At 34.6% G+C, this 24,357-nt stretch overlaps 3 protein-coding genes and 1 pseudogene across 3 annotated transcripts; 3 read left to right on the top strand and 1 right to left on the bottom strand.

The window, feature by feature from the left end:
- Positions 1-3,932: 3,932 nt before the first annotated feature.
- On the top strand, positions 3,933-5,176 carry LOC120170956 (transcription factor MYB106-like). The gene is made up of 3 exons (XM_039178783.1): positions 3,933-4,065; positions 4,148-4,277; positions 4,363-5,176. Exons 1-3 carry the CDS (start codon positions 3,933-3,935, stop codon positions 5,174-5,176), a joined length of 1,077 nt encoding a protein of 358 aa, XP_039034714.1.
- Positions 5,177-10,296: 5,120 nt separating this feature from the next.
- On the top strand, positions 10,297-12,177 carry LOC120170950 (transmembrane emp24 domain-containing protein p24delta9-like). Its single transcript, XM_039178780.1, has 4 exons — positions 10,297-10,601; positions 10,691-10,900; positions 11,776-11,852; positions 11,956-12,177. The coding sequence occupies exons 1-4, from the start codon at positions 10,395-10,397 to the stop codon at positions 12,098-12,100; spliced, it is 639 nt and encodes a 212-aa protein (XP_039034711.1). The 5' UTR covers positions 10,297-10,394; the 3' UTR covers positions 12,101-12,177.
- A 2,267-nt stretch (positions 12,178-14,444) lies between these two features.
- On the bottom strand, positions 14,445-17,519 carry LOC120170967 (26S proteasome non-ATPase regulatory subunit 11 homolog). Its single transcript, XM_039178792.1, has 2 exons — positions 17,428-17,519; positions 14,445-16,012 (listed from the first exon to the last, which is right to left on the bottom strand). Exon 2 carries the CDS (start codon positions 15,985-15,987, stop codon positions 14,719-14,721), a length of 1,269 nt encoding a protein of 422 aa, XP_039034723.1. The 5' UTR covers positions 15,988-16,012; positions 17,428-17,519; the 3' UTR covers positions 14,445-14,718.
- A 610-nt stretch (positions 17,520-18,129) lies between these two features.
- LOC120170949 lies at positions 18,130-23,920 on the top strand (annotated as a pseudogene).
- Positions 23,921-24,357: the final 437 nt, after the last annotated feature.

Here is a 24,357-nt window from a genome sequence, read left to right as displayed (position 1 = left end):
GATCAGTCGTGGTGCCGTCAAATTTCATCTCGAAAAAATATAAATAAAAAAACGATCAAACGATTGAGAAAGATTATAAAATATATGTCACAAAAGCAGAAAAACACGTACAATAAAATCATAATTATTCTTATTAAAAAATTAAGAAAATAAACAAAGACAAAAGAGGAACGACAGACATTATTCAAGAAATAAAGACTGGAGTTTATGATTAGAGATGAATCTGAGAGGGGGACGGATGAAAAATAGTTGTCTTTCTAAAATTTTTAAACGTTCATATATTTTAGACATTTTTTATTGATAAAGTATTTTCGAAGTAAATGAAACAATTTTGTCAAATCACGAGCTGCCTTCGAGCGATAATGTTATGTTATTTTCCCATTGCAGTGTTATAATTCCTTGTGCGAAAGGCTGCAGTAGCAGTCCATTAATGTTATGTTATTAATCACTCACAACAAAAGGAGTAATTTTAAAGGCTGCCATCGTTAAATAAGATAAGATGCCCCTTCCAAGGGAAGGCAGCGACGTCGTGTACTCAATCATGACCAGAAACAGCAAACTTAATGTTCTCTTCATAAAATCCATTATGACGATCAACGGCAGGGATACAACCCTAATTATTCACTCATCTGAATTGTAATTAATTTTGTGGGGGGGGGGGGAATATGAAGAGAAACTGAGAGTGGCAGTGATGCAGGCATTGAATTTCACACTTCACCCATCACCGGTCCATATTAATTTCGATTAATGGTGCTAATCAATTTTTACATTTACTTCATTTCTCCATTGCCCGTAAATATATCGATTTTTTTATTAATCGTGATGATTACAAGTGGTAGAATCTGTTTTAGGGTAGTTATAAGTTATAGATAGTTTTTGATGTATTTGTATTTGCTTTGGTCTGCTCTCCTTATTTACTATCCTATCAAAGTGTACACTTTTAAAAAATGGCGGGCCCTTGTTCTCATATGTAATGGGGTAAGGGGAGATAAGATAGTAAGCTGTCCCCAACAACAGATTGAGAGTAGTTTCTGTAGGAGACTTCTGAATTATGAAATACCCTCCGTGAGACTCGATCCCACAACCTCAAAGTGTACACTTTTCATCCACTTAAATTTAGGGAGGTTTTTAATAAAGCACTCTATTCATGTGTCGGCTCTTGTGATTCTAACAAAAAATCATATTTTCCGAGCAAAGAAAAGTGATAATATATGTTCTAAAGACTTTCAATCATTTGACAATAAAAACTAAAAAATTATGCATCTAAAACCACTAATAATAAAAAACATTCTTTTAACTATTAAGTTAGTTTAATTCGTGTCATGAACATATTAATTTAAAGCATAAATAAATTAAAATAAATGCGTGTAAATGGATTGGTGGACGCCACTACTGAAATCTAGTTATTTTCTTTCACACTTCTCTGCATTTCTACCAACTTTTTTCTCCTTTTATGTATCTTTTTTCGATAAATTAAACTCTTTTAATTTTGTCAATTAAAATATTTAGTTATTTAAATTATATAAATTAAATTAATATTTTATGGAGAACTTAACATGATAATTTGTGTTTTTCAGACTTGAGTTTTTTTTTAATTATAAATTGACCGTTTGTATTTATTTATAATTCTTATTATAAATAATGTAGAGCATGTCTTGGCCCGACAACAAAGCCGAAATTAATCACATTCTTCGACCACTTTTAATTATCTAAATATTCAATATTATGAGAGTTTCCCAAGCGAAGAGTAATTTGGACATTAATTCCGTGGAAACTTTATCCTTATAATTACTAGTAGTTCCACAACTTTATCTCATGTATTCAATTCTGATCATTGATGTTAAGTACATAGTTTTAAATAGCGTTCACGGTTAAATTTTCGATCGAATTGTGTTTATCACGATTGCGGATATAACGGATGTTATTGCGGTCATTGCGGATATTGCGATCGTGAATTTTTTTGAATGAGCTGATTTTTTTTAATAAAAAAAACCTGTTTTTTAATTAAAATAACGGAATAATAGTGGAATAGTAGTCCGCTATTGCCGTGATCCGTTAAATGCGGCCGCGATCCACCGCTATTGGTGTGATCCCGCTTCACACCGTTATTTTTTACGATAGCGGTTTCGGACACCGTCGCGACCGCGATACTGTTATTCGACCGCTATTTGAAACCCTGATTAAATACAGAATTGGTGGAAAAATCTTTCCCATACCATATTTTAATAAATAAGAAATCTTTTTTATTAGTTATTTTCACTGATTCAATTGCAATAAAAACGATAACTGTACATGAACAGTTTTTCACCAATTCTGTATCTAAATTCAGAAATTTTAATAAATTTAAGAGAAAATAATCCGTTAATGTATTTTTCTTAAATATCACATCAATTATTAATTATGTATTGATTAATTTTTTTAATCAAATATATTAAAAATGATATATACAAGTAGACTTCACTATCGACGGTGAAAGATAAATATACATTGACAAACTGATTTTATCATAATTTAATCACGATCTATTTTTAATAATCACGAGTGTCTATTAATAAAATTGAATTAATTCAAAATTTCAAAACAATTATAAATTAATTAAATAGTCAAATGAACTACAATTAATAAACATCTTTTCTAAATATTAATATCTAGAAAGGAATTATTATAATTGGTTACATCGAATAAATTCGTACGATCTTTTTTCTGTGTGAAAGTCTCATCTTGTTAATCTGGTCCAATAAATTTCTTCTGGACCCCCAAATAAATATATTGTAAAAGCAAACCAGAATTCCTTTAACAGGGATAAGAAAAAAAATTGAGAGACCAAATTTTGACATTTTCAAAAGTAGAAGTACTATATTTGAGTAAATTAAGTAGAGGTATTAAATTCACAAGTTTCCTATAGTACATGAGCTAAATGCAAATTTTGGCTATATTTGAAAATTAAAAATAAGATAACCTACTTCACCAAATTATTTATCTTTTCACACATTTTCATTTGTTTGACTATTGTTTTTGTTCACCTTTTTTTCATGATTGAATTTGACATTGTCACGCTTGATCAAGATGATGCTTATTTGTTATCATGTTAATCTTCCTTGCTATGGGCCCTCAAATTGGATTTAGATACGCGATTTACGTTCTTGGATAGTTTCCTCATGTCGATCGACTCTGATTTGTTATTTTTTTTGTGGTCTTTCAATAGCTTGATCTTCTTTTATTGTTCATTTGTCGATGCGATCATTCCTATTTAAATATTCTTTTGTTCGAGTTTATATGGTTAATTTTTTAACATTTCCCTTATATGATCCTTTTGTGATCTTTAAGTGGCTAGTTCCTTGTGTAAATTATTATAGAAAAATATATTTATTATATATTTAGTTTACAATCGTGGTTGTAAACCATCATTGTAGTTTGAATATTTTTTATGTTTAATAATACTAGCCGATTCTATAGAAAAATTATAATATTGGTGACTAAATTTATAATTTTTTTTAGTTTAATCCTAATGACTTCATTTACTATTAAAAGCATCATATTAAAAGGGGTGACCTAATGTAACATGAATGCCCGTTATGAATGAAACATAAAAAAGACCCTGCAATGCCACAAATCTCATAATTACGGCCGATACAAATTATTTATAACTATCACCCTTTTGCTTTTAACCTATGCGTCTACTTAATTTTATAAAATTGTACCAAACAGCTATATATTTATTATTTACAGTTTACTGCACGCAGTCGAAAGTACGTACCATATGTAATTGTATCGCCTATATATATTTACGTGTACTATGTATTTTACTCCATGTAATTAACCATCATTTCCCCCCTGCTTTCAAGTTTCAACCATCTCTTTCACTGTCTTGTTTCCAAGAACCAAAAGATTTTCTGTGTTCGGTTTTTTTCCCCTTAATATTTACCGAGAAAATGGGACGGTCTCCATGTTGCAATAAGGTGGGGTTGAAGAAAGGGCCATGGACTCCCGAAGAAGATCAAAAGCTCTCAGCTTACATTGGACAACACGGCCATGGAAGCTGGAGAGCTTTGCCTGCAAAAGCTGGTAAGAATATCTTAGTATTTATTTTCCATCGTCGATCACGGTTCTTAATTACTGTTTAATTTGCTTTTTTGATACAATAAAGGGCTTCAAAGATGTGGTAAGAGTTGCAGACTCAGGTGGATTAACTACTTGAGACCCGATATCAAAAGAGGAAAGTTCAGTTTACATGAAGAACAAACCATCATTCAGCTCCATGCCCTTCTCGGAAACAAGTAATTTTTATCATCATTTGATTCATTAATGATATATAAAGTCATCGAGTTGCTTAAATTGATTTGAACATGTGTGTGTATATAGGTGGTCGGTTATTGCAACTCATTTACCGAAAAGAACGGACAACGAGATCAAGAACTACTGGAATTCACATATGAAGAAAAGATTGAGCAAGATGGGGATCGATCCGGTCACCCACAAGCCTAAAATCGATGCCCTCGAGTCCGCAACCGGTAACCCCAGCGATGCAGCTTACCTCAGTCATATGGCTCAATGGGAGAGTGCTCGGTTAGAAGCCGAAGCTAGGCTGGTTCTAGCGTCAAAACTCGTGTCGAACCCTCCTCAAAGCCTTCCGATAGCCGCTGGTTCCTCCTCCTCCTCCTCTTCTTCTTCTTCCTCGGTTATGGCACCACCAATAATTAGGCCCCAATGCATTGACGTACTCAAAGCTTGGCAAGGCGTAGTCACCGGATTGTTCACTCTCAATACCAACAACCTCCAGTGTCCGACACCGACATTGAACTTGATGGAAAACATGTTACCTAACGGATTAATCAACGACTGCCTCGTCGGGAACTCATCGGTTCCTTGTGAAGGTTGGAAAAATAAGGAAAGATTATTGGATACCACTATGAGGTTGGATGAAATGGCTGCATGGTGTCATCAAGATTCATACAAGGAAGAAATTATAAACATGAATATGGAAGGTAATAATTATCCGGATATAATGGTTCGGGATTCCGGCAATGATCATCGGCAGAGTTCGTCAATGGCGGCGCCTAATAAGAACTTGAATGAACCAAACTACGGTGGTGATAGCAGTAGTAGTGTCGAGGAGATCATGAATTACTGGAATAATATCCTTAATTTGGTTACTGATTATGCATGGCTACCATGAAGATTGAATAGGCCAACAATCATGTGGTTAATTTCATCCCCTGTTTAAGTGTTAATAATTTTGATTTCAGTGATAATTAGAAAATATATATTATCCCAAAATCGTCACCTAGTGTTTTCTAATATTATCTGTAGAGACCGTTTTTCGCCCGAGCGGGAGAAAGATCGATACCGACTCGGGATTTTCCTTTGAAGAAGAATTTCAAAATGTGAGGAGTCGCCACCAATCATTTAAGGTGCGATTGTGACACCATAAAAACCAAGTGATTTTAATAAAACATTTTATTTTTATCAAAATATCAAGTTTTAAGGTCTGTAAAAATCCAGAAATCAGGTTCAGGAGTCAGTTACGCGTGGGGAAGGATTAGCACCCCCACAAGCGCCCAAAAATTGGTACCCATTTTGATTACCCTATATTTAAAATCAGAAATTTTGAGTTCGATCTTTATTTAATTTGAAAATCATTACGGATGCAAAGTTAAAAAGGGTATTCATTTATTAAAGTCGATAGCATTCGCCCCTAGCATAAACGCATGAGATCAACTATTGTACTCGATAACCAAATATTGCCTCGATTTTAAAAGTCATGATGTGGTCTTTGGAAAGGATGTCGACCTATTTCGGGAATCACCAATAGTCACCCCTGAGCATACTTGCGGGAGATATATCATTAATTCCCTAATAAATGAATATTGCCTTAGGTTTGAAAATAGAATGCAATCAAACTAATTTTTATTCATCTTAATTAACCTAAGTGTAAATTAAGGCTTTTTCTAGCTTAAAGTGTTGAATTATGGAAATTAAAGAACCTAGAGGCATAAACCTAAAAATGTAGGCTCCAACATTAATCATATTTGATTTTAATCAATCATCGAATCGAATAACCGAGATGGTCCCTCAAGCATTTAGGCGAGGGCCAACTCGTATTATTCCCTAAATTAAAAGACTAGATTGAAATCTAACTAAAATGGATACTCTATTTAACCTATTTAATTATGTCAATCTTAAAGGTCTAATTGAAATTCGGGGACTAAAAGCTCAAAGATCTAAAATATCGAGCTTTAAAGACTAAAAGTTTAAGGACCTAAATCAACAATTTCTAAAGTTGACGACTAATTAATAAACCAAAATTCTATGTATTGTCTAAATTAACCTATTAAAAAGAGCTAAGCCTAAAGTGTCCTTTTTTATATTGAAAATATTAATTATTATTAAATTTTAAAAGTCGAGCAATCGATTCGAGTAATCGGACATCTTATGCGAAAACTCAAGTCGAATTGCTTCCTAATTTCTAAGTCCGATTCAAATGTTAACCTAATCTAAGAACTAAGTCTAAAGGTTTAAACTATGAGATAATCAAAACAATTAATAAACCTAATTTGAAAAAAAAATAACAAATGATAAAAAAAAAGTAAAAACAACATAAAATAAAATAAACATAAATACAAGGACCTAATTGCATAAATATTAAATTGCCAAGCTAAAAAAGAACAAATTGAACATGCAATAGGGGCTAAATTAAAACAAATCAAAATGTAAGAGCTAAATCTAAACAAAATAAAAAAAACAGTAAAGGGACTAAAATACAAAAAACACAAAAAAATTAAAGGTACCTAATGGCAATTTTCCAATTTATTTAAGCTTAAAAACAAACTGTTAAACTAAAAAGGAAAAATTATAGAATCAGTCCACAAAAATTGAAATAAAATTAAAAGGTCATTACACATGACCAAAGTGTAAAAACACGCCTAACTTACATGGACTAAACAATAAATTTACCAAAAAAAATACCATGCATAAAAATAGGTAAATCATAAAATCAGTCCCTACTGGTGATCAAAATGTAAAAACACGCTAAAGTTAGGGGGATTAAAACACGAATAACCCAAAAAATAAAAGACGTACATGTAAATGGGGAAATTATAGAAATGGTCCCCCTAGGTGACCGTTTGTAAAAACGCACTAAAAGTGGGGGACTAATACACGATTTCCCCTCAAATTTCCGCTATATAAGCCAACTTTTCTTTATTTTTCTCATTTCAAACCGAAATCCAAAAACAAAAAAAAAAAAAATTCAGAAATGCTCTCCCATTCCCTAGGTCTGCCCACTACCGACCAACCTCGAACCAGCTCTGACCGCCGTCCAACCGCCGCACACGGTGGTTGAAAAAACCAAAACGATCCAAAAATACCGAAAAAGTAGATCCACTAGCCTAGGACCTTACTTAATGCCAAAACCCCCGAAAATGCCCTAAATCCCCTCAAAATCGACCTAAAACTCTTCGGCTACCCGGACTCCGGCGACGCCTTTGATGACCCAGGTAAGCCACGGTCTATTATCTCTTTTTTTTTCATTCTTTTCTGCGTTAAATGGTTGAATATTATTGTTAAAAAAGCCTCGGTTTTTTTGTTATTATTCGATTTAAAAAACTATTTTTATTTGTTATTCGATATGATGTTTCTATTTTTGAAACGAAACTAATGGATCATTGTAGCTTTCGAAATTGAAGAAAAAAAAGCTTTCATTTTTTACCGAGATTTAGAACCGAACAGTAAAACACGAACGAAGAAAAAAAAGGTAAAAGTAAATAAGACAAAAAATGATTCGAAGTAAAATAAAAGGAATAAACCTTGGTGTTTGTTTATTGCTTTGAAAAAAAAGGTTACAGTGTTTCCTCTTTGACCGACCGAGCCTTTTACAGTGTATTGCATGGGTTTTTTATACCCGTTTTTTTTTACAGAAATGCAATGATTCAAATCTTTGTTTCTTCTTTCTTGTTTCTGCAGGTTACGTGGGGTAGGGCGTGCATGCAAAGCTTCCTCTGGTTGGTGCAGAGATCGGCAACCTCTGGTTGGGGGGAAGGGGCAACTATAGTAGGGTTAGGTCTAGGTTTAGGGCCCCAGATTGGATTCGGTTTGGGTTCCTGGTCGGGTTGTATTTGGGTTTATTTTGGGTTTCTGGATCTGGTTGGGTCTTTCGGGTCTGGTTGTTTTTGGGCTTTTGATTTTGGGTTTCTGGGTCTTGTTTTTGGTATGGGTCGGGTTTTAGGTTATATTTTAGGGTTTGGGTTTTAATTGGGTTATGGTTTGGTTTGGATCGGGTCTTGACTTGGGCCCCAGTTAATTGAAAAATGGTGATTACAGTTGTCCCTCTTTGCTCATTATTGTGAAACGAGAATGAAGCAAAGATAAAAAAAAACACAATTTTTCATCTTGGTATCTTCTTGTCACGCTGCGAATTCTTCGCTGGAAATGTCAATTCATCTCTTTTTGGGAAATCGTCGAGTACTTGCTGCAAATGATGTCATCGTTGTTATGTTCTCTCCGTTGAGTCTCCATCTCTAATTCTTCAAGTTACGGGTTCTTCTCATCATGATTTTTCCACTGGAAATGTTGATCCCTCGATTGAGTGTTGCTGATTCGAAGTGTTGTGAATCGAGTAAAAGGGAGATTAAAAGTGAGCTCAACCATTGAAAACTATAGCATTAGAAAATCGAAAACCTAAAAATCATTTGGAGCAACGTTCTTTTCAACCCACTGATAAGAATAATTAACCGGACCTTCGTTCAAACCAACCTGTCTCATGAAATTGGGTTCAACATTCAAGTAAATCTTGTGTTAACCTCAAATAATGGAATCACAATCACCAATTGTACGTGACACATAAATTATAATGACAAAAAAAAAGACAAATAATGAAATTTCCATACTTTCGTCATCTCCATTAAAACAAGTTCCACTCTGCTTTTGAGAGTAAAAGGCCATCCATTTCTAAGCCAAGTTTATTTCTTTATTAAGTATCATCATCATCATCCGATACAATAGAGATTTTGTAAAGAGATTATAAAAACAGTGCTTTTTTGGATAGAAAACTCGAGACAGGATCATCTTCAGGGCAAAGCAATGGAAGCTATAATCTTTCATTCAAGATCTCATTGATCGGAGATTCGGGTGTTGGCGTGAATAGTTTACTCGTTATCTTAAATTCAACTTTTGCAGAAGATCTAGCTGCCCCCATTGTTTTATTCTTCTTTTTTATTCTTTCATTCTTGGATCTTAGATAAGTTTATGGTAAATTTTGATTTGGGTTTTTGTTTGAATCCATATTGTTAGGTGTGGATTTTAAGATTAAGTTGACAACAGTTGGTGGGGAGAGGTTAAAGCTTACAATATGGGATACTGATATCAACCTCATATCAATACCATTTTTATATTTTATATTTTTTTAGTTTTTTTAATTTTATTTTTTTAGAGGTTAGGTTTTCAAAGAAGAAGAAGATACGTAAACTTTTTGAGATTTTTTATTTTTTAATAATCTTTTCCATGTCAAACTTATGTGTATTTTAATTTTTAAATTTTCACGTAATACTTTAGTTAAAGGATTAACGGAGTTAACAGCTAAGGATTAAAATCGGACGGAGTGATAACGTTAGAGATTATTTACCCTTAATTTTTAATTTAGTAATTAAAGTCGGTCATACAGAAAACAAATGAGACTATTCGTATAGTTTGTCCTAAAAGATTAATTCTTAAAATTTATATCTTTGACTAAATTGATCTTAATTTAAATATATTTAATATTTTGTATTTAAAAATTCTATCAATTTACTTTTTTTCCTATGATACTTATAAGTCAAACAAGTCTGTGCAATAATAAATTATTGTTAAATTGTTTTCATACCCGAATATTAATATAACATATATGGAAAAATATTAAGCAATTTAAAAGATGAATGAAGATTAAATTGATAATTTTAAATATAAATAATTAAATTTATTAAATTATATATATATATATATGAATTTTGAGAATTAAAATTATTATTATTTTATATCAGTTAATATTTCATCTAATATCTAATTTAAATAGTATTTTAATTAAATAGTTAATTTGTAGTAGTATTTTACCCTTACAAAGACAAAACAGCTATGTACGAATCCAATGTTTCCCGGATATGTTACAATTATAAACGTGCCGAGACGTTAGGACGGATCTGAGATTTTAGGACAAAGCTAAGCCTAAGCGTATCTAAAAGTATTCACAGTTTACGTGTCTGTTCCAATCCCGTCCCATCACGTAGCATATTTAACTTCGACCTCTGTCTATTAATTTCGCAAATTTTATTTTTTATTTTTTCCCGATCTCTTCATCTTCTTCTCCTTCTTGCACCCACTGTTTTGCTTTTTCGGTTTGTCGAATCGAAGTTTCGTCGTTGACCATGATTCTCCGATCGGTTTTGGTCCTGGTTCTGTTGGTCGGGATTTTATCCCCTGCATCGGAATCTTTGCGGTTCGAACTGCAATCGGGTCAAACCAAATGCATCGCTGAAGACATCAAAAGCAATTCAATGGCCGTCGGAAAGTACCACGTTGTTAAACCCAACGAAGATTACCCTTTGCCGGATTCTCAAAAGCTCACCGTCAGGGTACTTTAAAAAAACCCAATTTTTTTATCTGGATTTTGTACTTCGATAGTAATAATGAAGAACTTTTGGGTGTAAATTAAATGGTGTAGGTAACGTCGTCTTATGGGAACAGTTTTCACTCGGCGGAAAAGGTGGAGAGTGGTCAATTTGCATTTACGGCGGCGGAGCAAGGAGATTACACGGCTTGCTTTTGGGTGGCGGAGCATTCGCCGCAGATCACGGTGACCGTTGATTTTGATTGGAGGACTGGTGTCCACACTAAGGATTGGTCTAACGTTGCCAAGAAAGGCCAAGTCGATGTAAGCATATCAACCCCTTCAACAAAAGGAAGAAAAATCCAATTTTCCCATTAATTTGTTGCTCTGAGTTTAGGGTTTCTCTCTCTATGAGAATTGCTTATTCAGGTAGTACTAGACATAAAGTTTTGCATTGTAAAACGTTCAATTTAGGTTGCTTGTTGTAGTTCTTAGGTGTTGAAAGCCAAGTAGATTTCTTCTAATGATCATTAGAGCCATCTTGGTAGATTGGAACTACTTGAGAAAAGAGTTAAACTCGAGTTGCTTAAGCTAAAGGGTGCTGCTGTCTCGGTGTTCTACAGAACTGCTTTTGCTCCGTTGTCATGGTTGGTTATCTTTACCTCTACAGATCTGCCATCTTCGCTTAGCATGAGATGCTAGTTATAAAGCTCACTAGGCCGGTCTCTACGTATGAATCTGTAAAATAGATGCACACAATGTCTTTCATGTCCATTTTTGCAGCTGTTGTGCTGAGAATATAGTTTAAGATCTGCTTAACTGGATATAGATTGCGAGATTATACTATTCAAATAGAAGCACTAGCTTTTGTCTCTACTTAGAGCTAAAGCAGTAGTGTTGCTTTTCCTTATGCTCCCAAGTCATCTCCTTAGCGAAAGATTGTTGCTGTAATTGATGCATCCTAATTAGGGAAACCATATCTACCTAAAACCGTCCCACTGTCGCTCTTCAAGAACAATTACGCATGTTAGGGCTTTAGTCTTTCGGATCTCTAAGAGTAGCCTTATTTAGGAAATGAACCTACTTTATACTCCGTGTTGCTAAGATTCTTTATTGTCGGAAATGAGCACAAGAAATAATGTGCAATATAACTGGTGCATATGTTTTTACCCCTTACCCAAATTCTATGTTAATACCAGGCAATGGAACTGGAGCTGAAGAATCTGTATGATACTGTTCAGTCCATTCATGAGGAAATGTTTTATCTGCGGGAAAGGTAAAGAAACATCTTATCAATTGTTGCAACATAGTTCTCTTCCTTCAAATTGTTCATCTTCACTCACTGTTTTCGAATCTGAATATGATTTTTATATTTCCAGAGAAGAAGAAATGCAGGAGCTGAACAAAGCTACGACCTCCAAAATGTTCTGGTTGTCGTTCCTCTCGCTGTTTCTTTGCCTATCGGTTGCTGGGATACAATTTTGGCACTTGAAATCCTTCTTCGAGAAGAAAAAACTCATTTAGGTTTGTAAAACCATAGATTTTCACTTTTTTATGTTGTACTCCTGCAATACATTTTGAGTTAGATTTTCATTGGGATGTTTATCATCGATTTCATCAAATCTGGAATGCTATGCATAACCTACTGATTGTTACAAAACACGACCATAAACCATGGATGGAATTCAAAGTTTTCAACCAACCATGGAAGAGGGAAGAGAAGCATAGGAAAGGGGTATTTTTTTGTGTTTTCAGAAGATGGTCTCATTAAGCCCTGAACCAATGGCTAGTAGAAGAGAACAGGACTAATGCGATGCAAAACTGAAACAGAAAGTGTCTTACCTTGGTGTTAGATCTCGATGAATTATGACATTTGTCTCATTGTGAAGATAAGTCGTACCCCTGGCAACAATTTATAAAGGTCCAGATTAGCAAAATAGCCTTACGTATTGTAAAATATTAACTGCAATCACACAGCAACTGCATCTTCTGCAGAGCAACTCCCTGTCAAAAAAGACGTGAAGTTGTTAAAAACACAAAGAAAATGATTTCATCCTACTTGAAAAAAGGAAGAAAGAAACAATGTGGTACGGTTCTACGTGATGCTACTCAGATTCGGGATTTGAGTGTGTTAAATATGGGTATGAATCTCAACGAGTACGGTTAAAGTTTTTGAAAATTTTCTATATATTTAGAAGATCATTGGGATTTATCGTCATAATCAAATGCGGGGTACAAAGTGTCGACATGGATACTTCAATAAAGATAAAGATTCCAAGCAATATAGGTTCTACATTCTCTCTCTCTTTTCCTCCAAGTTTTACTTGGATGCAAAAGCAGGATACGTACATACCTTCTAATGTCCAATGCAAAGTTGACGGGTGTTGATGAACTAAGCACGCCTTTTTCCCCGAGATATTGGTGAAGATCACCATGTGATTACACATAATGATAAGATAAAAAAGGGTAATTAAAGTAAAAATAAAGTATCAAAATAGAATAATCAACAGAGAGATTGGATTGAGAAGCATATGTCTATTCATTTACCCCTCTAAAATACTCGGTAATCAACGTAAGGGGCTTCTTGTTAGTGACAGCTCCAAGTGGTCCACATTATGATGGCGGAGCTTTACAAGTACCTTCACTTCATGCCGGAAGTCCTGACTGCACCAACAGAGCAGAAAACACAGAATTGCATTCTAATATCAGCAAAATGTGGAAGCGACTTTCAATAATTGAAGCTAATTATTGTCATTACAGAAAAAATTTCGTGCCTTCTTCAGTGAATATAAGTCGGTTTATCTTTCCTTTGGTTGCTTTTTCATTGTAAATAAGAACATAATTTTCTGGAATATGAGCTTATAATAGATACTTCTAATAAGAAGAAAAGTGCTTATACATTCAACCATCTCTGTGTATAGGGAGATGAGATCATACATCTAAAGACGATTCATGAAAAGGGTTTTTAATGTAATTGTCCATTAAGATTGTCGCATTCAGATATAGTAAATTTCGATTTCATCAAATTAGATAACTAAAAAAAAGCCTTAAAGTGGCACCGTATTCTTCCAGCGATCTTAAGCGTTGACATTGGCGCCATATTCAAAGAGGCAGGTGGCTACGTCGATCCATCCGTGGAGGCGTACGGGTCGTCGTACTCCATAGCGTGGACCAAAGACCCATCTGCCTCTATAAACTTACGGACAGCGGCGTCGTTTTGATGAGCATGCCATATGGATCATCGAAGTCCGGCTCAGTCTCGCCTTCTCTTTCTTCTTGTCGATCGACGACGTCGAGCTCACCTTTCCATCCGTTCCGCGCGCTGTCAATTCTTCGACCGATCTGTGTAATCGGAAAAATAATTTCAATGGCTTATAATGTAAATACATAAATAAAAGTAAAACTGCTCCTAATTTTCAGTTTTCACACTGAAAATAGTTGTCCATAATTACAGTGGGAACCGCAAATTGCAACAATTAGATGATATTTATAAGAAAAAAATAAATTAATTTGTAGATACAAGGTGAAAAGAAAGATATTAAATCTTTTTAAATAATATTATCAAAGTTCGAATCACGAAGTTATGAGTAGAAAAATTAAATTGGAAAATCATCGCATTATGAATTTCTATCGTATCCAATCTGAATTAATGAAACAACAAATTTAATTTAAAAAATTATAAACTACGATTATTTTTTTTTGAATTTATCATTGGTATTGACAGATTAATTTAGATAGGATACTATAAAGGTGAAGACAACCTCCCAACCCAATTTGCTCCATTCGCAAATGTCAGGGTTCAAACTTCTAATTTACTTAAAGAATGTAGTATATCATCCCACTAGTATAAACTTAGTTTATTCTGACATAAAAGAACTAGTTTTGCCAAAAAATTACTAAAGTGAGCAAAGCTACATTAAATAAATACAATACGGAACATGTTCTAGCAAAATATCAGGCAAGACAAATGGCAAGATAGTCTTAATCAACCTCACATATTGGAATAAAATGTTCTGTCGCGATACACCATTAAACCGAAACATTAAAACATGTAATATCTAGCATGCACTTGTGCGTCGCCATGGCTAACCTCGGTTCAAAGCGAGCAGTGACTACCTATAAGTGTTGCTAGACCTCACACCCTATGCCATTATCTTAGCAGACCTCACATAGAGGCTATCTACGACCTTGCCAATGTTGGAGATCGTTTCCAATGTTGCGGGGTAGATGGCATCTGTCTTGGTATCGTCGAATATGATCAGACATCCGTTACCCTGATCCAGAGTCCCTGCAAACTTCTTATCTAAAATCATCTGAGAAAGTTTCTTTTCTACATGGACCACGGGCAGTTCAATGAGTTCGGCAATATGAGCAATCTCAACCCTCGAGAAAGGTTCAATCAACCTGCAGAGATTCTGCTCCAACAGAGTGTCGTACAAGGAAGAAAGATGCCTGTGAACAATAGGATCTTCCTCTAGTTGGGCCTTGAAATCCCGAAGAGCAATCTCGAAAAGCTTCAGGGAACGTTTTGCATGGGCATCAGCAACAGCTTTCATGGCATCAAGTTCTGGCCCCACATATTGTAGCCCGGCTTTCGATGATATTATACCTGCAACATCATCAGCCTGGCTCACCATTATTTTGCATAAAAGCATATACTTGAGGCTAAATACAGCTCGAGGGTCTTCAAGAGCATTGAAAGCTTCAAATGCTTCGAAAAAATAGCTATAAGCAGTTTTGTAGTCCTTCTCCTCTGCATGAAGGATTCCACTCTGCAAATCTATATTACCCTGTTGAGCTGGAGGGACATAAATTGCATTTGCCGCTGTTCTTGCAGCCGTTAGAGATGCCTTGGCTTTTGGCAGGTTACGAAGAGAGAAGTGAAGCTTACTCTCCAACAAATCTATGTCCACTAGAAGTAGCTTGTCATCCAACCTTCTCACCTCCTTAATTAGGCCAGAAAGGAGATTAAGTGCTTCTTGGTACTCCTTGTTCTCCATCAAAAGAGCTGCAAGCTTTGCTTCAACTCGCTGGCGTAAGAAAGTTCGCTTCTCGGCATGAGTCCACTGCACAACTTCTTTGCACAGAGAAATCTGGAGATCTGATGTTCCAGGTATTTTAGCCACATCATCAATTATACCACGTACAATTTTGGCAGTTTTTGCCTTCGGAATTAATGCAAAAAAGGGCCTCAATTGGGTCAGAAGACTTCTGAGCTCCTCTGCTCGGTTCTCTTGTCTGAGAAGATCTGACAGGTTTGTTATGGCCTGCTCTTTAATCCGCAAAGCATCAGGAGAAGATGAAGGATTTTCTAATACACGGTAAAGGATTGAGATGGCTTCGGATGGTGTTTTGGCTTCTAGGGCCTGAGCAATTGAATCAGTGGTTGCTGGGAGATGCGATGAAGACATTGCAAATGTTTAGTAATTCCAAATCCTGCAAAATCTACAATTCAGTTTGGCATAATGGACTTGAACAAATAACAAAATTCCAGTACAAAAGTGATATGAGCGAAGTAACCCAAGAAGTTTCTAACTACTTTGACAGCAAGATTGCAGCCTTGTTAGCCAGTAAAATATTATATCGAACCAATAAACAGAATACATCGAGGAATTTAAGAGAAAATAATTAAATTGTTTCATTGCTCGAGACAAATACAAGCATCATCAAACAACTTCCCTTTTTCAATAAAACCAGAGCTATTCTTACAAAGCCAACTCCAACCTTCAAAGACCATACAACAGTTCATCCTAAAATTTGAAAAACAAAAACTTTATTATTCAATCCCTCTTTGAACATGTATTGCCAGCCTACAAATATTGTTTTTCTTTCCATGTGTCGTGTCAGAGATATACTAAAAATTAATGTGGAATCAGTAACTCTTTGGACAACATGCTCTGCATATTGCAACTACAAAATATGTACTTGCTATAGGTATCAACATATGCAAACGAACAAGAATAAGGGCATGGAAGTTTATACCACTTACAAGTCAAGTCTCACATCAGTAAACCTCAAATAACAACGGACAGTCAATGTAGCTTCTCACAGAAGAAACAATGGTGACTTGTGAAATTAAAAACAAATGCTAATGAAGAATATTTAAACCCTTACATTTTTCGATCAATGATGATGAAACGGAAGTAGTTGATTTGAGAAGTTTGAACATGGATGATATTTGAAATTCCAATTATTAGCTATTCAATGCTCTATTTCTTAGCTAACATGGAAAACAAAGAGCCAAGGGTTGGCGGTAAGATGAACTATAAGTCCATCAAAATCACCTTGAAACTTCAGTTGTTAATCCCTCTTAGCTTGAACATAGAGAGAAGACTGGTTAAAATTTACTTTATGCTCCGTTTTCTGCCACTCAAAACTTCATCGATGACCTTAGATTTATCTATTTCTGTTCCTAAATAACTCATCCTTTGTTTCCTATGCTTATTTTTCTAGCCTACTCATTTTCCACCCTTTGTTTTCCTTCAGAATTCCAAACAAACTGTCTACTGTCAGTGATATGAAAACTCGACCCACCATAAGATATAGTTTAACGAAGAAATTACCACCACCGAAATTTCAAGTAAACATGAATAAACGGGCACAACACCGCCGACGACAAATCGATGGCGGTGACACACCTTGACGACAAAGATTTTGAGTTAAAAATAAGAAACTTAAGATAATAATTTCAAAAAGTAATCATAAAATGAACTAAATCGCAAGCAAAATTCAGTAACTAAAAAAATGAGCAGAAATGTGAAATTGAATATGATGGAGAAATTCAAGGGGAACAAGCAAAACAAAAGTGAGATAAAAATGACAAAGAAAGCTAAAAATGGTGAAATTCGCACCTCAAATCAGAGACTTCCCCGATTAGATTTTGGCCTTTTCAGCTTTTACTTTTGGTCCGAGCTATCTGTCTTTTGCAACAAGAAACTTCAGCGGCGGCTAATCGAAACTCGCTTTGCTGATTTTTGGGCTTTTAGACTTTTGGGCTGAGCTTACTCAAGCTAAGATCTGTAAGGCAATTCATGACTTAAATTACTGTATAGGTTTGTCCGATTTAAGCTCATTAGTTGGAGTCCATTAGCAGCTAAGCAAATAATATCATAGACTCCGAGAATGCCCATACGTCTGCAATCATATCTCTATTGAATCAAATCTGAGAGGTTCATACTTATCATGTACGACATGAACTCAAAAATATCAGACTCATTAGCGGCTTTAAATCAGGATAGACCGGTAGGAGAAATACTTCTTGACTCTTCTCCTGGAAGTTTCGAAACTATACTTGATATTAAAGCTTTGAATATCGGATAATAAATTAGTAATTTTGTATGATAAAAAATTAAAAAAGATTGTTATATTTTTCGCTTTATATGTTATTAACTTAATAAATGATTATTAACTTAATAAATTAGGACCGTTCATCGATTTTAGTCCAAATAAAGGAATTAAAAGGGCATTTTTGGTAATTGATGAAATAAAAGGGAATTAGTAGAAGCTGCTACTGCTACCGCAACTGCAACTAGAAAGCTCCGGTCTATCGTCCTATGTGTTAATGGTGTTGAGATTTGTTTTCGCCTCAATTTTCTTCAAGACTCTTCTTGTTTCGTTCGATTCAATCTCTCAACAGTCCAAACCGTACCAGAAAAAGGTTTTTTTTTTCTTTCTTCGCAGTGATTGCTGAGTTTGAAAATTTTAAAATTAAATTTTGTCTCTGTTTTACTTTATCTTAGAGCTGCAGCAAGTAGTGCAGTGAAGTTATCGCAAATTGTTGTTCCTTTTATTTTACAGTTTGTATATTTACGATTCTTAGCTGTTTTAGCTGAATAGTTGCTCCATTTCTAACTTGAATCGCTTTCCGCGGTTTTATGATCCTTCGATCATTTGTTTTTGGATCAAAATGTTGTCTGGTGGCATTTTAGGAAGTAGTAGATCCGGGAATGAGAAATATAGAAAATTTGGCAGTGCCGTCTGATAATTGTATAAAGGAATATTGGCTGAATTAAAAATTACTAATTAGCTTTTAGATACAAGTTATTCAAGAGTTCCTCTCATTTTGATACATATATTAAGCATTGAAATTGTTCTTGACTTATTGAAATCATGTATTAGTCTATTTTTTTTCTCTTACGAATCAGCATTTGTGCATTTATGCAGCGAAATCCTGCAGACTACCTTATAAGCTTATGATGGATAAATTGTTTTGGAAATGTTTTTTTTATTCCTGAAATAGTTTTATTTTGCTGTGTAACAGTAATTGATTAAATTTCATTCTTGCTGTTGCAGTTTTGATTTATAAGCCATCTTTTTGAAGGGTTTGATATTGCTCTGAAGAAATGCTTGTATCTGCTCTACTTACATCTGTGGGAATAAATTCTGGACTTTGTGTATTATTCTTCACACTGTATTCAATTTTGAGGAAACAGCCTAGTAATTATGAAGTTTATATACCACGCTTGATGGCTGAAGGGAAATCTAAGCTGAGAAGTTCTTTTAACTTAGAAAGGTTATACCATCTACTGGCTGGGTAAAAAGGGCATGGAAGCCATCTGAAGAGGACCTCTTGTCAATGTCCGGCTTAGATGCTGTCGTCTTTATGCGTATTATAACATTTAGGTAAGTGATTCTTACGTAAGGAAGTGTATGCAACTGTCAAGAAGAAAATCATTGGATATACTGTGATTTCTGCAGCTTCATAAGTAATCAATTAAGAGATCTTGGGTTATCATGTGTGTGACAGAGAGAGAGAGATTGCAGAATGGATGGTAACAAAAGATTGATTGTTTAAGTGCAAATAAATTCAATCCTTAACTTCTCATATTTCTTTTATTTTCTTTTCCTTTCCTTTCAGCTGTATGCATGCACTACTTGATCTTTAAGTTTTCCTTGATACTTTATATTAGCATTTTTGTAAGGTTTTATGGAGTGCCTTTCTGACTCAACCTTGTGTTTGTTTATTTTCTCTTGATACTGCAGTTTGAAAGTATTTTTGTTTGCTGGGGTTATTGGTATATTTGTTCTTCTCCCAGTAAATTGCTCTGGAGATCAGCTTCAGGATATTGATTTTGCTGATTTGTCAATAATTCTTTGGATGTGTTTACCATTTCAAATCTAAGAAGAGGCTCAAAAAGGTAAGCTCTAGTTTAAAATTATTCTTCACTTGATTGAATGTTGATTCTGCATGTCTACTTGACTTAGTGAAATAGATGAATACCTTCAAAAATAGAGATAAGTAATGTCATAGAGAGATCATGTTTTATATTCTTAAGTCTTAAAGAACTGGTGATTATCTGTTAGAACTGAGAGGTTTTAGCTTTATCATATGATTAGGGCCTAGTCAAGTGTAAACGGAATTTATTAGTTTTATCATTTTTGGCAGGTTATGGCTCACTTTAGTGCTGTGTATCTTGTTACTGCATTCCTTTGCTATCTGCTCTACTATGTAAGTCTAGTTCTACTCACCAAAGAAACTCGATTAACAGATTTCAACTGCATCAAAGTCCTTAGTCTATTATATGAAATTTCAAGTCTTATGTTTGTTTGAACAGTGTATTATCTATCTCAATGTCACAGGGATGCGAAGAACTTAGCTTGTGTTATTGATCATTATTTTCCTTTACTTGTAAATGATGTTTTAGCTATTTAAGCGAGTATATTGAACTGGGTACTAAGTAGTGATTTTTCTGCAGGAATTTAAATATATAACTGCAAAAAGGATTGATTTTTTTCACTCAACTAAACCTCAGCCTCATCAGTTCACAATATTGGTGCGCAGTATCCCTGTTTCTGCTGGGAATAGTGTGAGAGAGAGTGTTGAAAGGTTTTTCCTGGAATACCATCCTTCTACATACCTTTCACATATGGTTGTTCATCAGTCAAGTAAACTGCCAAGTCTCATTGTAAGCAATTAATTTTAATGTTTTCAGTTCTTTAAGCTTCTAGTTCTGATTTACCCATTTTTATATTTTCTCTTTGGTTCTTCTTTTATTTCTTTTTTTATGTGTGATCAATTAACATAAATAAGCAATATTTTCATCTTAAGCCTGTGGATTTGTTTCTTTGTATGTTTAAGTGTATGCTGGTGGTACTAAAGTGAATCCAGTCTTCTTTTAGCTGTTATTTTATTACTTTTTTAATCCCTTCCAGAAGGATGCAAAAAAATTGTGTAAAAGGCTTACACACTTGCAATCAGAATCCAGTCAGCAGAAGCATGGACATGTTGGGTTGTTTGGGAAGAAGGTTGACCTGGTGGATCATTATGGAAAGAAATTAGAAGACATAGAGGAGAATATGAGATTAGAGCGATCTGAAGTTTCACTGGCAGCAGAAGTACGTGTTTGTACCTGCTTTTTTTTCCTTTCTGTTTGTTATATTTTCCAACTTTTCTCAAGATCTTGTCTAGCATTCTAAATTAAAGCTTATCTTTGCAATTAAGTTGGTTTTAAATTATTTTGTGGTGAATGGAGCATCCTATTGATGATTTCTTGTGCAATGAAAAAGGAACTTCGAGCAGCTTTTGTCTCTTTCAAGTCTAGGTATGGTGCAGCAGTTGCCTTCCACATGCAACAATCGACAAACCCAACCGAGTGGGTCACAGAGCTAGCTCCTGAACCACATGATGTCTACTGGCCCTTTTTCTCATCAACATTCATGAAAGATGGCTTTCTAAAATTGCTGTTGTTGTTGCATGTATACTCCTGACAATTCTATTTTATCCCTGTTCTGGTTGTGCAAGGTCTTACTAACCTAAATCAGTTGGAAATTTGGTTTCCGTTCTTGAAAAGCATTCTAACCGTGTAAGTGTAGATTAAAAGCTCCAGCTTATTTCATTTCAGCATCATTCCTGTTGTTTATCTTCTTTGTCTGCTGTATGTTTGTGTTGCTGCCAAAGCTCTGGCCTTTAAAATTCATGGAAAACTCTTCCAATATTCTACCAAACTATATCTCTCCTTTTCTCATAAAGGAGATAAAAATATCTGAGAAATAAATAATAGTGAAGTTGAGCACATCTTGATGTGGTATTTCTGTTGCTTCAATTTATAATATCAACCAGAGCTAGATCATTGGAATTTTTAAATAGAAGATTGCAGAGTAACTACCAATTATATTAAATTTGTTGCTTTTGATATAAATATTTCATCATATTATAGTTCGTGTGGAAAATGTATGATACCTGAGCATTTTCATGTTATTTATCCATATTTTTCATTTTCTTGGTAACAAAAAGTTGGATTACTATGCGTTATGTTTGCAGAACATTTGTCAGTGAGGTAGTTACGGGGTACCTTCCCAGCCTTATTCTTCAGTTGTTTCTCACGATTGTGCCTCCAATAATGGAGTTCCTTTCCTCCATTCAAGGATACATATGCCACAGTGAAATTGAGAAGAGTGCATGTAACAAAGTGCTCTGGTTCACGATATGGAACATATTTTTTGCAACTGTATTTTCTGGATCAGTTTTATATCAGGTTTTTATATTCCTTGATCCCAAGAATATTCCTGCCAGGCTCGGCGTTGCTGTTCCTGCACAGGTGAGAACACATTTTCCTGCCAAACTTCTTCGACTAATTTTATTCAATTTAATAGGGGAAAAGGGGAATGAGATTCTTTCTCTAGTGGTTCATAGAGGCATAACTAATGCGGAAGAAATATCTGAATAATTTCTTTAACTTAATCCGCTGGCAAACTTGCTACTTGCTTGTATAATGCTGATTCATTACAACTTTAATACTATCAAATCCAATTTAAAGGCAAATGTTGTAGATGAAAATTTGATACATTACCGGGATATAATCTTACAGCTCTCTGTTCATTTCTGTTACGAAATGCTATCCATAACTAATTCAACTTATCATGTATGTTAATTTTGCTAGTTGCTAGTTAAAGTTCAGAGCTTTTTTGACTTTCAGCAAATAGATGTTGTTGCTTGTTGCTATGATAAGTTTCTAATTTGGTTGACTAGTATAATATTATAAAACATCATCCATGAATGACACTGCTATAATTCTTTTTGTAGGCATCTTTTTTCATTGCTTATGTTGTGACATCCGGATGGACGAGCACTTCATCAGAACTTTTTCGCTTATTCCCTCTTATGTGGAGTTTAATAAAAAAACCTTTCAGCTGTTGCTCAGATGAAGAGTTTGAAGTTCCATCTGTTCCATACCACCGAGAAATTCCGAGAATTCTTTTCTTTGGACTTCTTGGAATTACATATTTCTTCCTTGCACCATTAATTCTGCCATTCCTCTTGGTGTACCTCTGTCTTGCTTATATCATCTACCGCAACCAGGTTAGTTCCCTATCTGTGCTCCATTTTTTTTACCTACGATCTCTAATTGTCATCTTCAAGTAAGTCATTTCAAGCGAGTTTCTTTACAATGAACTAGCACATCTGGATAAGTTGACATGGATCTAAAGAAACTACTTTAGTATTAATATAAGGTCCTACCACTGTAGGACACTTCTATTAGTAGATTGCAGACGACTGGATATTTATAAGATTATCAAGGAGATAAAAAATGTACATGCATTATATTCGAACATATCCATATCAGATACATATTACCTCATCTTTGTGCGATGAAGTTATGAAGTTTGAGTTGGTGATTGAAAATTACAATATATGAAGCTTCCACAAGCTCGTAGGTTTGAATTTCTGGTATCAAGTCTGGGCAACTTGCTTTAATCTTTGGCAAATTATTTTGCAGTTCATTAATGTATATGCACCAAAGTATGAGACGGCAGGGAAGTTTTGGCCCATTGTGCACAATTCAATGATATTCTCTCTCTTACTCATGCAAGCCATTGCATTTGGAATCTTCACACTGAAGAAACTCTCATTAGCATCCACTTTGGTTATCCCTCTCCCTATCCTCACACTTCTCTTCAACGAGTACTGCAGGAAACGTTTCTTGCCGAATTTCATTGCTTACCCTGCAGAGGTAAGTATCTCCACATGCCATTCGTAAGTTACGCAATCGTACCATGAATCCTCGAGATCGTGATCTTGGCTCGGATTTAAAATCTCTCAGGTTTTGATAAAGAGAGACAGGGAGGACCGGCATGATCCGAATATGACAGAATTCTATGAGAACTTAGTGACTGCCTATCAGGACCCAGCCTTGCTACCAATTGAGTTTTCTTCAAACCCTGACAGTCTTAGGAGCCCTCTTATATCTTCTGCTCAAGTTCTACGTTAAGGTATGGTTTTCAACATTAGCTATCAAAGGTGTATGAGAAAATGTGTGTTTGGAACTTATGTTTGTTTGTGTCATCATTAACATACATGTTACTTGTGTATATTAGCATGTAAATTAATCATGATTTATTTATTCATAAACCTTCCAAACTTTGTCCCCAAAATTTCATGTTAACAAACCTAGTTTTGTCATTAAATATTTCTTTGACATGATTCAATCAAAAGCTCTACAGAAAGATGTCTAATATGTAATTATTCCTTGAAATAAATTACGTTGTGAAAATGAAATTGTATGGGTCTTCATACTATGCACTTCCAATAGGTTTAGTATTTATTATAATGGGCATAAGTGTGTCCAAATCCTAGTACTTGAAAATAATGTTCCCAAGTTTTTATATTCCTTTAGTTCAAAGGTCATATAACACCGTTGCAGATAGTTTAGCTACATGGGCCATTAAATCTTTGCCGTCATTATTTTTCACTCAATTTATCCGGAGATTATCTCTTCAAAAATGGCGAATGATGTAAGGTTATTTCATTTATATAGTTTGGCCACTTTTTTTTTTCGTAGGTT

This window comes from Hibiscus syriacus, unplaced genomic scaffold (genome assembly GCF_006381635.1).
Source record: "Hibiscus syriacus cultivar Baekdansim isolate YM2019G1 unplaced genomic scaffold, ASM638163v2 tig00111799_pilon, whole genome shotgun sequence".
Lineage (NCBI taxonomy): Eukaryota > Viridiplantae > Streptophyta > Magnoliopsida > Malvales > Malvaceae > Hibiscus > Hibiscus syriacus.
Note: the sequence above shows the minus strand (reverse complement) of the source record. Positions and strands in the feature narration are given on the sequence as shown.

Excerpts from the sequence above, each read along its gene's own strand:
- LOC120170956 (XM_039178783.1), top strand. The coding sequence starts at position 3,933 with ATGGGACGGTCTCCATGTTGCAATAAGGTGGGGTTGAAGAAAGGGCCA. Across the intron at positions 4,066-4,147 it reads AGCTTTGCCTGCAAAAGCTG|GGCTTCAAAGATGTGGTAAG; the intron begins GTAAGAATATCT and ends GATACAATAAAG. Across the intron at positions 4,278-4,362 it reads CATGCCCTTCTCGGAAACAA|GTGGTCGGTTATTGCAACTC; the intron begins GTAATTTTTATC and ends GTGTGTATATAG.
- LOC120170950 (XM_039178780.1), top strand. The coding sequence starts at position 10,395 with ATGATTCTCCGATCGGTTTTGGTCCTGGTTCTGTTGGTCGGGATTTTA. Across the intron at positions 10,602-10,690 it reads CTCAAAAGCTCACCGTCAGG|GTAACGTCGTCTTATGGGAA; the intron begins GTACTTTAAAAA and ends TAAATGGTGTAG. Across the intron at positions 10,901-11,775 it reads CCAAGAAAGGCCAAGTCGAT|GCAATGGAACTGGAGCTGAA; the intron begins GTAAGCATATCA and ends TGTTAATACCAG.
- LOC120170967 (XM_039178792.1), bottom strand. The coding sequence starts at position 15,987 with ATGTCTTCATCGCATCTCCCAGCAACCACTGATTCAATTGCTCAGGCC.